This window comes from Geotrypetes seraphini, chromosome 1, assembly GCF_902459505.1.
Source record: "Geotrypetes seraphini chromosome 1, aGeoSer1.1, whole genome shotgun sequence".
Classification (NCBI taxonomy): Eukaryota; Metazoa; Chordata; class Amphibia; order Gymnophiona; family Dermophiidae; genus Geotrypetes; species Geotrypetes seraphini.
Window position 1 is genome coordinate 2,056,326 of NC_047084.1, and position 12,599 is coordinate 2,068,924.

The 12,599-nt window shown below is 41.8% G+C and overlaps 1 protein-coding gene across 5 annotated transcripts in view; it reads right to left on the reverse strand.

Moving 5' to 3' along the window:
* Positions 1-239: 239 nt before the first annotated feature.
* The window catches only part of LOC117369202, a 126,173-nt gene continuing 113,813 nt past the window's right edge, over positions 240-12,599 (reverse strand). For 4 of the 5 annotated variants that reach the window (XM_033963426.1, XM_033963794.1, XM_033963517.1 and 1 more), the window contains one exon: positions 241-1,911. In XM_033963426.1, the coding sequence (XP_033819317.1) occupies positions 1,406-1,911 (506 nt within the window). In that variant the 3' untranslated portion in view covers positions 241-1,405. Of the gene's footprint in view, positions 1,912-12,599 lie in introns of all 5 variants that reach the window. The other variant, XM_033963613.1, reaches the window with a different exon arrangement.

Below are 12,599 nucleotides of genomic sequence, written 5' to 3' on the forward strand. Positions count from 1 at the left end.
TGTTCATTCCTTATTCAATGAAATATGACAACACACTTCAGACCTAGTTTATAACTATTTTCTTGAAGTGATTTAAGCATATACATGTAATGCTATATTATGCAATCTAATCAGGATATAAGTATTAGAAAAGCTACAAACTCTACCTAAACACATGTAAGTGAACAGAAAAGGTAGGAAAATGAAAGATGATACAAGAAAAAACTAAATTAAGCTGTAGTTTCATTGTTTATTGTATTAAAATTATAAGGTATTATTTTCAACCTAAAAAGGATTTAGAATAAAAACAATTTGAATACACTTCACATGATTCCAAAACTTAATCTACTAACATCAATAAGTTATTCACTGGCATTTTAAATACGGTATACTATTTTTCTCTTCAAACAAATGTCAGAATAAGCTTCAAAGAAATGTATAAACTTATCAAAATCTTGTTATTAGCTATTATCATACAAATCTCTCTTTCATAATTATAGCTATAATTGTTTACATTTACCCATAAATGTTGGTCAGTTAGGGGCAAATTCTGTAAGAGGCACCTACCACAATTAGTAAATTGACTTCAATTATGAGCTTTAAAAAGTTCATAATTGATCGGGTGATAGGCACCTATCTTCTTAGCCATGATTCTACAAAGAAAGATGCCTATCACATGGCGCCTAACAGTAGGCATGTTTAGGGTGTAGAATAACTTGGGCACCACTAGGCGTGATTCTGTAATGGACTTAATATGCCTATAATGTAGGCCTTTAAAATACTAGTCTACATCACAGTTGCCTAAGTTTTAAGGTGCCGCTAAGCGCGATTCTGTAATGGGCATCTAAGAATAACAGACATGTGATAGGTGCCATTTTTATAGTCACCTGTCTTTTTAGGTTCCAATTACAGAATCTGGTCCTTAGTGTAGAATCATAGTTTTACTGTCTGCATAAATTGTTTTTTTTTAATGCCAAGCTGACAGATACATTTTTGCCATATATGTTGACACAAGGCGAACATTTAGCTAAATAATATCAGGAGGAGCCAGGGGACTGTCCAAGGCAATATATACCCGCTATACTGATATATTTATCCATTTAACAGTCCTTAGCTATATAGATCATTTATCTGTGTAATATTAGGATGGTACTCAATATTCATTGGTCTAAGTTACAACACAGAATCCATGTGTTTCTATGCAGCCAACCCCTCTTCTTGTATATTTGCCCAAAATAGTTTGGTCACTTAGAAATACTGTATAGAACTTTTTTTCATAAACTTTAAAAATGTAACCTATAATATAGATATATATGCCTGGTTATAAGATTGTGTACCTGAAATTGCTCAATATCATCCAAGATGAAATTTTAAACAATATCAACTGCATAATCATAATGTGAAACATACTAACTCGGGCAAATAGTTAATCTTGCCAGGCTGGCCTGTCAGGGATCTTCACACTCTTACTTCTCTGAAGGCTCTTGCTTCTATGATCACCAACTATCCTCTCTGAGCTTTGCTGTTGTTTTTGTGAGGTTAAACCAGGTGTTTCTACATCTTTGCTGGTGGAAACAAGATTAGAAATCTGGTCTTTGCTGGTGGAAACAGGATTAGAAACCTGGTGAAAAACAGCCTGAGATGTTATAACAGATCCTGACTTCACTTTTGAAATATCCTTGTTTTGGTCCAGAGAACCTCCTGCTTCTCCCTCTATACTTTCCCTTTCTGATTTTATAGAATGTCTTCTGGTCATAAAGACTCTTTCTTTTCGTTTTCTTATATCCTGAAGATCTTCCAAGGCTTGATTCAACTCAGTTCTTAATGCTTCCACTTCACCAGCTGCCTTATCTCGCTGCTCTCCACATTCTTTGAGTGAACGTTCTAAAGAAAGGAAGAAATCTTTCCCAAATTTTGACAAGGCTTCATCACCTTCAATGACAAAAATATTAATATCACACTATTAACAGATCTTCAACATAAGAAAAAAAAGTAAATATATAAATATGAGTATTCATAAAATCATACAATCTAGTTTGAATTGGTTATAGTTCTGACTTGGTGAGACACACTGGGCAGTGTGCCACCGATCATACATCAATTTGGTGCTTGAGGAATAAAGGGGAGCTCTGAAAGTAAGTGAGCTCATGAGAATGGAGATATAGCCCCAGGGAGTTCTGAATTGACAGAAAGTGAGTTCATGTGAGGGACAAGCAGTCTGGGAGATGCAGTACAAAAGCAGCTGGGCTCAGAACAGAACTGAATACAAGCGAGTAATAGGGACCAATTAATAGTCTGCTAGTGAAGAAAATAAAAACCCAGACTGTTTGCAGTGAGAAGAGCCCAAAAAGAGCCTAGGAAGTATCCAAGAGAGGCAGAAATGTAAAACTATAGCATGATTTCAGGACAAGAAGCACTAAAGTTGGAGAATTTGGGGCTTACCGTATTTTCGCGGATATAACGCGCACCATTGTAAAACGCGCACAGGGGTATAGCGCGCAGAAATCACGATGATATGTACAAAAACTTTTCTATACCGCGCTCAGGCATATAATGCGCATGCTGCCCGACTCTCCTCTGGCCACCCCGACTCTCCTTTCGCCCTCCCCGACTCTCATCTGGTTGCCCCGACTCACCCTGACTTTCGGTGCACTGCCCCGACTCTCCTCTGGTTGCCCCGACTCACCCTGACTTTCGGTGCACTGCCCCGACTCTCCTCTGGTTGCCCCGATCTGCCTGTCCCCCTTGAAGATCTGCCTGTCCCCCTTGAAGTCCTGTCCCCCCTTGAAGGTCTGCCTGTCCCCCCTGAAGGTCTGCCTGTCCCCCCTTGAAGTCCTGTCCCCCTTGAAGGTCTGCCTGTCCCCCTTGAAGATCTGCCTGTCCCCCCTTGAAGTCCTGTCCCCATCCTAAAAGCCTGATGCCCCCCCTCGACGTCCGATTCTTCTCCCCCCTCGGCAGGACCACTCGCACCCCCCCCCCGAAGGACCGCCGACTCCCCGACAATATTGGGCCAGGAGGGAGCCCAAATCCTCCTGGCCACGGCGACCCCCTAACCCCACCCCGCACTACATTACGGGCAGGAGGGATCCCAGGCCCTCCTGCCCTCGACGCAAACCCCCTCCCCCCCAGCCGACCCGCGACCCCCCTGGCCGACCCCCACGACCCCCCCACCCCCCCCTTCCCCGTACCTTTGGAAGTTGGCCGGACAGACGGGAGCCAAACCCGCCTGTCCGGCAGGCAGCCAACGAAGGAATGAGGCCGGATTGGCCCATCCGTCCTAAAGCTCCGCCTACTGGTGGGGCCTAAGGCGCGTGGGCCAATCAGAATAGGCCCTGGAGCCTTAGGTCCCACCTGGGGGCGCGGCCTGAGACACATGGTCGGGTTTGGCCCATGTGCCTCAGGCCGCGCCCCCAGGTGGGACCTAAGGCTCCAGGGCCTATTCTGATTGGCCCACGCGCCTTAGGCCCCACCATTAGCGGAGCTTTAGGACGGATGGGCCAATCCGGCCTCATTCCTTTGTTGGCTGCCTGCCGGACAGGCGGGTTTGGCTCCCGTCTGTCCGGCCAACTTCCAAAGGTACGGGGAAGGGGGGTGGGGGGGTCGTGGGGGTCGGCCAGGGGGTTGCGGGTCGGCTGGGGGGGCGGTCGGAGGTTCTTGGGGGGGGGGGGCGGTCGTTGGAGGGAGGGGGGTTTGCGTCGAGGGCAGGAGGGCCTGGGATCCCTCCTGCCCGTAATGTAGTGCGGGGTGGGGTTAGGGGGTCGCCGTGGCCAGGAGGGTTTGGGCTCCCTCCTGGCCCGATATTGTTGGGGAGTCGGCGGTCCTTCGGGGTGAGGGTGCGAGTGGTCCTGCCGGGGGGGGGATGTATCGGACGTCGGGGAGTCGGCCGGGCAAGAGGGCTTGGGCTCCCTCTTGCTCCGATCGTGGATGCGGGTGCGGGTGGGAGCGCGTGCGAGCGGTCGTTCGGGGTGGGGGTGCGAGCGGTCCTGCTGGGGGGGTGAATCGGGCGTCGGGCGGGGTGGGAACTATGTTTAAAAACTTTTGTATACCGCGCTCAGGCATATAACGCGCGAGGGGTATGCGCGGTACGTAAAATCACGTATAACGCGCGCGTTATATCCGCGAAAATACGGTAATTGTTGGGCCTGAAATAAAGTAGGGAAATTAAATGCAATTATAGCTTTTTTAGTCTTCGCATGCTGAGAAAAGTCTGTTATTTGTTTCATCAACATCATTTTATAATATTGGTTCAATCAATCATTCTGGCTCAGCACGATTATTGTAATTCCATTTATGCAGGATTAAGTAAACAAAATGAGAAAAGATTACAACTAGTTCAGAATACTGCTGCCAGATTGATCTTTGGAAGGAAAAAATTTGATCATGTGACACCTCTGTTGAGGAACCTATCCCTTTCGATTACGAGTCCAGTTTAAATGTGCTATTATAGTTTTCAAAATCATATATGGACTCTTTGTTCCTTTGATCTCTCTATCTTTAAACAGCATGAGATCCTCTGGGCAGTAGAACAGTTCACATTGACCGTGATAGGAATGAATTTCCTATTTTGATTAAATTTTGATTAAATTTTACTTATCTCTTTAGATTTTTGTAAAATTTTGAAACTACTTTGTTCCATCGTTTCTTAGGTAATTAGTTTTAATATGGATTATGGTTTTTTCCATTATTTAAATTATTATTTTATTTTATTAATCTAAACTGTGTAAATCAAACTGTGTCCTTATTTTCAAGAGATGGTTGTCTCTTTAGATAATCAATTAGTATTTGGGATAATATCCAAAGTAGTTGCAATTCAGGGAAGCCTAGTAGAGAAGCCTACACCCGCAAAGAACTCACAAGATATTTCTTTTAAAGATTTATGCATATTGAATACAAAAGAAGAGGGGTTGTTAAAAACAGTTATCAAGCAAAATGCTGATTTCTCAAAGGAGGTACAACAAAATTTGAGAATGTTGATTCCAATTTGAAAATCTTAGATAAAAGAACAGTTAAATTTGAATTAGGTCTCACCACATTACAAAAAATATCTTCTTCAGCTGTAAAAGATTCATATATTATTCACTCTAAATTAGAGGTTATGGAAAATCAACATTGAGCTAGGAATCTGTGCTTGGTGAACTTTCCTATTACTCATTTGTTATCTCCAGAAATTAGTACTTTAAAGTACTTTAAAGAAATATTGAGTATACCAAGCGCAGACTCAGTAAGCATTTCTTTTTTTTTTTTTCATGGTTGGATTATTTTTATTCTCTCATCTTAAACTTAACTCTGCAGTCTGCATGGACTCATAAGGATATGAAGAGAACATAGAATGCTACTATTACAGCAGCAACTGAGGAGTACAGATTTCAGAGAGACTAGAATTAGACTATTATTTTCTGCCAGCTACAGAAGGAATGATTGCAGTGCTTAAGACAATGCCATTACAGTACTCCACAGTTAGCAATGACTAGTTTTTTGCTAGTCTTGCCACTGCTTGATCAGTAAGCATTTCTAATTGTTATTATATTCCTCAAAGGAAGAAAATTACAACTGAACAAGAAGTAGATCAATTAGAACCAATAGATATTGATTTAACAACATTTTTGGAGAATTCCAAAGATACTATCTCAGCTCGTTCCACTCTTTTGCTAACATGTACTAATAAATCTGATAAAGGACTTATTATGAGAACTTATTTTAAAAATAAATCAGCAAAATTTTGTGGTGATACAATTTTAATATTTCCTGATATGGCAAAAGCCACACAATTAAGGAGAAAGGTGTTTCTACAATTGAAATCTAGGGTATTGTCATTGGTAGCTACCTTTTATTTGAAGTTTCCCAAGACCATGAATATAATTTTTGGGATGTTAATCAATTGGAACAATTCCTAATCCAGCGGGAACAGCATTAGGCTATATGATTTGCTGAATTTTTTTTTTTTGAGAAGTCGATGAAAATTCAACACTTTTTTAGTAGAGAGCATTAGAGTTAACTTTACAACTGACTGGTTAAGTAAGTTTCTTGGTATTCGTTATAACTCTGAATTATTTGAAATATGATATATAACTAATTGATTGGTCCTTCATTAATGTGGGCTAGAGATAAATTATCAATATGTGATTATTGACTTTCCTTTGTATTATTTTATGTATTCCATTTCTTTTGCTGTTTTGGCAGAATTATATTAAAATGATTTTTAAAAATAAATAAATATACCATATACTCTGATTTAGAGTGCTTCTAAGGGCTTGAGATTGTTCCAGACCAGGGTCCAGGGGAAAAGAACCTCCTGATTAGACTAATGTCAAGGTTAAGGGAAGATTAGGTTCTTACCTCAATAATTTTCTTTCAAGTCTAAAGAAACATGAGTCTTGACCAGTGGGTTATTCACATCTACCTGCGAGTTTTGCTGAAGTCATCTACAGCTTTTCGGCTCCACCTCCTTGTGTCAGTGGGCAGTGTCCCATCCCCTCATTTCATATCATAGAAGTTGATCACCCCTAAGAGAGGAGAAACAACAAGGAGGGCACAGGGAACTCCTTGATCAAGTCTTTTCTGCTCTGAAACAAAGACAATTAAACCACCTACCTGAGTGCAACCAGCACTAACATTTATATAGCTGTAATGGGCTCTCCTTCGGATTTTGCCATAGTGAGCTATTGCATCACTTATTGCATGTGCTTGACAGATTAATAAAACTCATCTTTATGCTCTGTAGGCTGCTCCAAGGCAAGCATTTGAAGACACTTATACATATCTGAGATAGAAAGCAGGCTAACTTGATACCTGATAGGGCAGGCAACAAGACTCATGTTCCTTTATACTGGAAAGAAGATTACTGAGGTAAGAACCTATTCTTCCCTTCCAGTGCAAAAGGAACATGAGTCTTGACCAGTGGGACATACCAAAGTTGTCTCCTGAGTTTAGGGTGGGTCAGATAAATCTGCTGATAGCACCAAGAAACCAAAAGTGGATTTCATTTGTGTTGTCATGTCCACTCTGTAAAACTTTGTGAAAATGTGGACAGTGGACCATGTGGCTGCCCTATAAAGCTCCTCGGGTGGAAACTGCCCGGGATTCTGCCCATGAGGAACCACACTTCTGGTGGAATAGTGCCTTAAAGGAAATTGGCAGTTGCTTACCACAGCCAATGTACACAGACGAAATAGCCATGCAGATCCATCTGGAAATGGAAGCCTTAGATGCTGGCTTTCCCAGTTTTCCAGGACTGGTGAACACAAAATGATGATCTGAAAGATGAAAATCATTTGTCAACATGAGATAACTGAGAACTCTCCTCAAGTCCAATAACTACAAGACTATCCTTTTTCTTTACACCTGAAGCCTGGAACATAAGCAGTCGGACTTCCTGATTGACAAGGAATGCTGATACCACCTTTGCAGAACGGAAGGCACCTTGAGCAGAGACACCCATCTCGGTAAATCTGAGGAACAGCTCTCTACATGACAGCCTGAACTTCAGACACCCTTCTTGCTGAGGTGAAAGCTACCAGGAAAACTGACTTGATGGTCAGATCCATCAGCAATGCATCTTGTAAGGGCTCGTATGGGTTTTTATTGAGGACCCAAAGCACAATGTTAAGACTCCACATGGAAATGGTTGTCACATGGGAGGATGCAATCGCAACGCTCCCTTCAGAAACCTGGTCACATCTGAATAGGAAGTCAAATACCTTTTCTCCACTTGAGCCCTAAAGCATGAGAGGCTTGCTACCTGTACCTTGAGGGTGCCAGTCGTACGGCCTTGGGACCGTCCTGAAGAAACAATAGTACCGTAGAAATTGGTGCCCTAAATAGCTCTACCTTCTGTTCTGCACATCAGCACTGAAAAGTCTTCCAAATCTTACCATAGGCTGCGACCATAGCTGGCTTCTTAGATTTTAGGAGGGTAGCTATAACTCCCTCCAAATATCCTTTCTTCTTTAGAGCTGCGCACTTAAGAGCCATGACATAAGCCCAAAATGTTCTTGATTCTCCAGGGCAATTGGAAGCTGCAAGAGCAGCACTGGATGAAGAGGCAGTCCTGAGGCACTTGTCCTGCTGTAGCCGAACTAGAATCTGCATACCGTGGGTGAGGCAGTAATCCGGTGCCATGAGAATCATCATCCCTTGGTAGGTCGCTATTCTTTGAATAATTTGGACTATCATTGGCCATAGGGGAAATATGTACAATAGTTCCCTTTGTTGGCCAAGCCTGAAACTAAGGTGTTTAAGCCAGTGCTTCCTGCTCTACTTTGCGAGCTGAAGAATCGGGGGGGCCTTCTTTTGTCTGTTTGATGCCATTAAATCAAATGTCAGTCTCCCCCAGCACCTTACAATTTATATTAAAAGCACTCTGGATAAAGACCACTCACCTGGATCCAGAGTCTGGTGACTGAGATATTCTGCTGCACATTGTCCACTCCCACTACATGCGCCATCGAGAAGGAATTCTGCCCAGCAAAATAACTGGGCCTCTAGCTTCAATGGAGCACCTTGGTGCCTCCCTGTCTCTTGACATATTGCCACTGGTGTGGCATTGTCTGAGAAGACCTTGACCACTTTGCCTTCCAGGGACTTTTCAAATGAATGCAGCATTAGGCGAATGGCTCTCAATTCCAATCTGTTGATGAACTATTTTCTCTGAGAGGGTAATCACTGACTCTGAACTGGATGACACACACAATGACCCCAGCAACCGCACACCTCACTGGTTTGGGTTCAATTACAGGATGGCAAAAGGATCTTCCCAAGCCATTTACATCAATACACAAAGTATGTGTGAATGTCCAGCTTTGGCTCATCTAATTGCTTCCTTTTTAAATGTAGCTTGTCTGCTTACTGCTGTATTACTTTTTGTTATTATTCAAATATAAAGACTAATTAACAGCACAATTTCTTTTTTTACTTATCCTTTTAATGCAGTATCTCTAGAATGCCCCGACGGGACCCGTTTCGCCCAAAAAGGCTTTCTTAAGGGTTCATAAAAGAGCTCTGCATAATACAAAAACATTATTTTCAAAATCAATTATAGCATACAATATTGACACCTTTTAGACTGTGTTAAAAACTTCTACTAATTCAATACATAATTTAACATTTCGAATACTGTACAAAATTATTACATTTTTAAAATTATCAACTATGTCATTCCATATTATAATAACATACAATAAGTATCTAATGATTTACAATTAATTACTTCATATAGAGCACACTATTGATTAAATTAATAACCATAAATAAAATTAATATATACTTTCAATCAAAATAAATGCTCTCAATCAAATAAATGCTCTCATTAAGAGAATATACTATAAAATTCATCAAGTAACTCTATAATAACTAAATTAGTGACTTTAAGAAACCAACTAAATATAACTCATTGTTAATGAATTTAAGATGAAGGTGATGGCCGTCTGGTGGAGGATGGGCTGGGGAGGGCTTCAATGGCTGGGAGGGTGTAGATGGGCTGGAGTAAGTCTTAACAGAGATTTCGGTAGTTGGAACCCAAGCACAGTACTGGGGTAAAGCTTTGGATTCTTGCCAGAAATAGCTAAGAAGAAAAATTTAAAATTTAAATTGAATCAGGTTGGGCAGTACTGGATGGACCATTCGGGTCTTTATCTGCCGTCATCTACTATGTACTATGTAATTCATAAATGATTTTTTTAAAAGTTAATGTAACTTATTACTAGTTAATATATAATGATAACTACCACCCGATTATTCTAATTCATCAATTGTTTAAAACCAAAGCATTTTCAATTCTTAAACACTGGGTTACCTTAACTCATATAAGCTGCATGTGATACGGGTTATCTTAAATTTTATAGTGTTTTTTACAACATATCTCTAGAGGAGACTGTTTCCAGAGGTAATTAACCTCACAATTGCTCATTTACCACAGATATAATCACTAAACTAGGATTCAATGGTCTTAAGTTCAAAATACTCCAGGCTCACTTAACTTTACAACTTCAAAACACCAGATCGCTGTGGAACATACTTTCAAAATTAAATATTATCAAACTCATTCACTATTAGGTGAGTCTCAGAATCAAATATAAAGTCCTTAAAAACTTTTACTTTTTAACTTTCAGACTCTTTACATTCTGACTCATCTTTTTCAGCGGTCCTTCCTCATTTGGGGGCTAGAGTAAATCTGCATGCCCACCATATTGCATCTGAAGAGGGCATAAATGAGCTTTCACCCAAGGTACTATTTCTATGGTCACTACCATCGACCCTAGTACCTACAGGAAGTGCCAAGCCGTAGGTTTTGCATTGCCAGGAACGCTGAGATCTGGGTTCTGAGTTTCCGCTTGCAAGACTCCAGAAGAAAATCATGGTCTTCTGCCATATTGAAGTGGATCCTCAAGTACTCCAGGGATTGGGTTGGTTCCAAGTGACTCTTAGAAACTTATAATCCATCTCAGTTCTTGCAGCAGCTGGACAACTTGTATCACTGCTTTGTGACTTTTGATCTTGGATGGAACCCTGATTAACCAATTGTCCAAGCAGGGGTGTACCTAAATCCATATCTTGAACAAGTGTGTTGCTGCCACCACCATAACCTTGGTAAAAGGTATAAAGCAAAATAGGGCCACTCAACCTGTGGCCAAGCACCTGTTAAATCAGGAATGAGATGAGCTCCCAGGGGAATGCACTCCGAGTTATCCCATGTGGTATTGCAGGCCAACTAGTTGGTGCCCAGTGAAAGGGATGCCCCCCAGCTACAGTCCTTTGAACAAGAGGCTGTATCCTCTCCCAGGCAGAGCTGTCCCGAAGATCCTGGGAACCTCTAGGGCACCTTGAAGCTTCAAACTCTGGATTAAAATCCCAAAAATAATATATCAATTGCAGAGCAGAAGAAAAGGCACCCTCTCAACACATTTTCAGAAGGAAAAACTGAGGAGATGGGGCACTCCCTACTGACACAAGGAGGCGGAGCTGAAAAGCTATAGATGATTCCTTCTGCAAAAATTGCAGATAGAGGTGAATAACCCACTGGTCAAGACTCGTGTTCCTTTTGAACTGGAAGCTCAGTACTATGTAATTGCACACAAGGCAGCCGTAAGCTTGCTGTATAAGTTAACGGTAACTAGGGGTTTAAAGTCTGCAGTCTGTTTGGACCATGGAAGGTCACAACAGCTGGACCTAAAAATCAAGATATGCAAGAGAGCTGTATGTTACACATATTTGTTGCTAATTAGAAGCCCAGAGAACCAGCAAGCACAGAAGCAAATCTCCAGTCGCTCCTGCCTATGCTGGCTATAGTCTCAAAATGGCTGCCATGATCTCCCTTGGCATGCTTGTAAGACTGCTTTGGGACATTGCAGCAGCCATTTTGACTGTAGAACTGACATGGGTAGGAGCAATTTGGGATTTCTCCTGCCCTGAAGTGGCCACTAGACTACCAGGGCTTCAAAAGGTAGGCCTGGGGAGGGCCTTTGGGTGGTGGCATAAAGTGGTCACGTTGTGGTCTCAGGATAGGTGGAGAGCTTGGGTTACAATAGAAATATCACTGGCATTTTTGGCTGAAACTGGCTGAATCCAGATTTTCTCACAGCCAAAATTGAAATTCAGTCAGCCTCAAATGTGGACTACCATCAGGTGTGTCTGAGGAGATCAATCTTGTACCAAAAAAAATAATAAATTGATCTAATTTTCTTAATTATATGAATAATGGGTACAGAGAACAGGAAATGTATCCACATGTTTGGTTGGGGGGCAGGAGGATGATTTGCACTCAGAAAGTTAGGATAATCCATTCAAACCACAGTCAACTTGAATCAAATTCAAATGCACAGTTCTCTTTTTTCAACGAGGGCCACACGTTTTGCTTAATGCTGCCTCAGGAGAAGGGAACGTTCTACTCTGCTGAATCAGTTCAAGATGGCGGAGAGGACTAAAAAGAAACCAATCAATGCAGAAGATAAATTCTTAAAAGGAAAAGGCCTATTAATACAACTTTATTACTATGCAAATAATGTTTCCCATTCAATAGGGTGTGGCAGGGACACTTGGGTTAGGTCGGTGTGACCCACCCAGGGCCCCGTGCCACAAGGAATAAAGTTTATTTGTGACCTGGACCCTGCCAGTGGCTCCCAGGCCCACTGGTGTGCTCCGGCTAAGCTTTCCACTGAGTGCAAAAAGAGGTGAGCCACACTGAGTTTCAAAAGCAAAGCCAATGCTGCATTTAATTGGTAATAATAATTGAATTCACAGTCAGGTCAGATGGCATAATTGAGCAATTACAACAAAACAGTTTGGTGCCTCTGGGTTAAGCATAGTTCATAAACAGGACCCGGCATTTAAGCTTTGGCACTTCTTATAAACTTTACCAAATCAGAAAAAGAAAAACACCCTTCAAACTCAAAACCAGGGTTTTTCCTTTGGCAGTACTGAGGCAGGAGCCCACCCTAAAACCAACTGGTCAGGCTGTTTCCCAGCAAGAAACGTAATGCTGAATAAAGAAAACATTCCTCCACTCCTGGAGGCCTTATTGCTATATAGTCCTCTATAAACAGTCCAGCCAACATAAGCAGCCTTGGGGAAAAACTTGGCACAGAGTTTCTATCGCGCTGCACGGGGGTCCCTGCCACAAAGGCTAT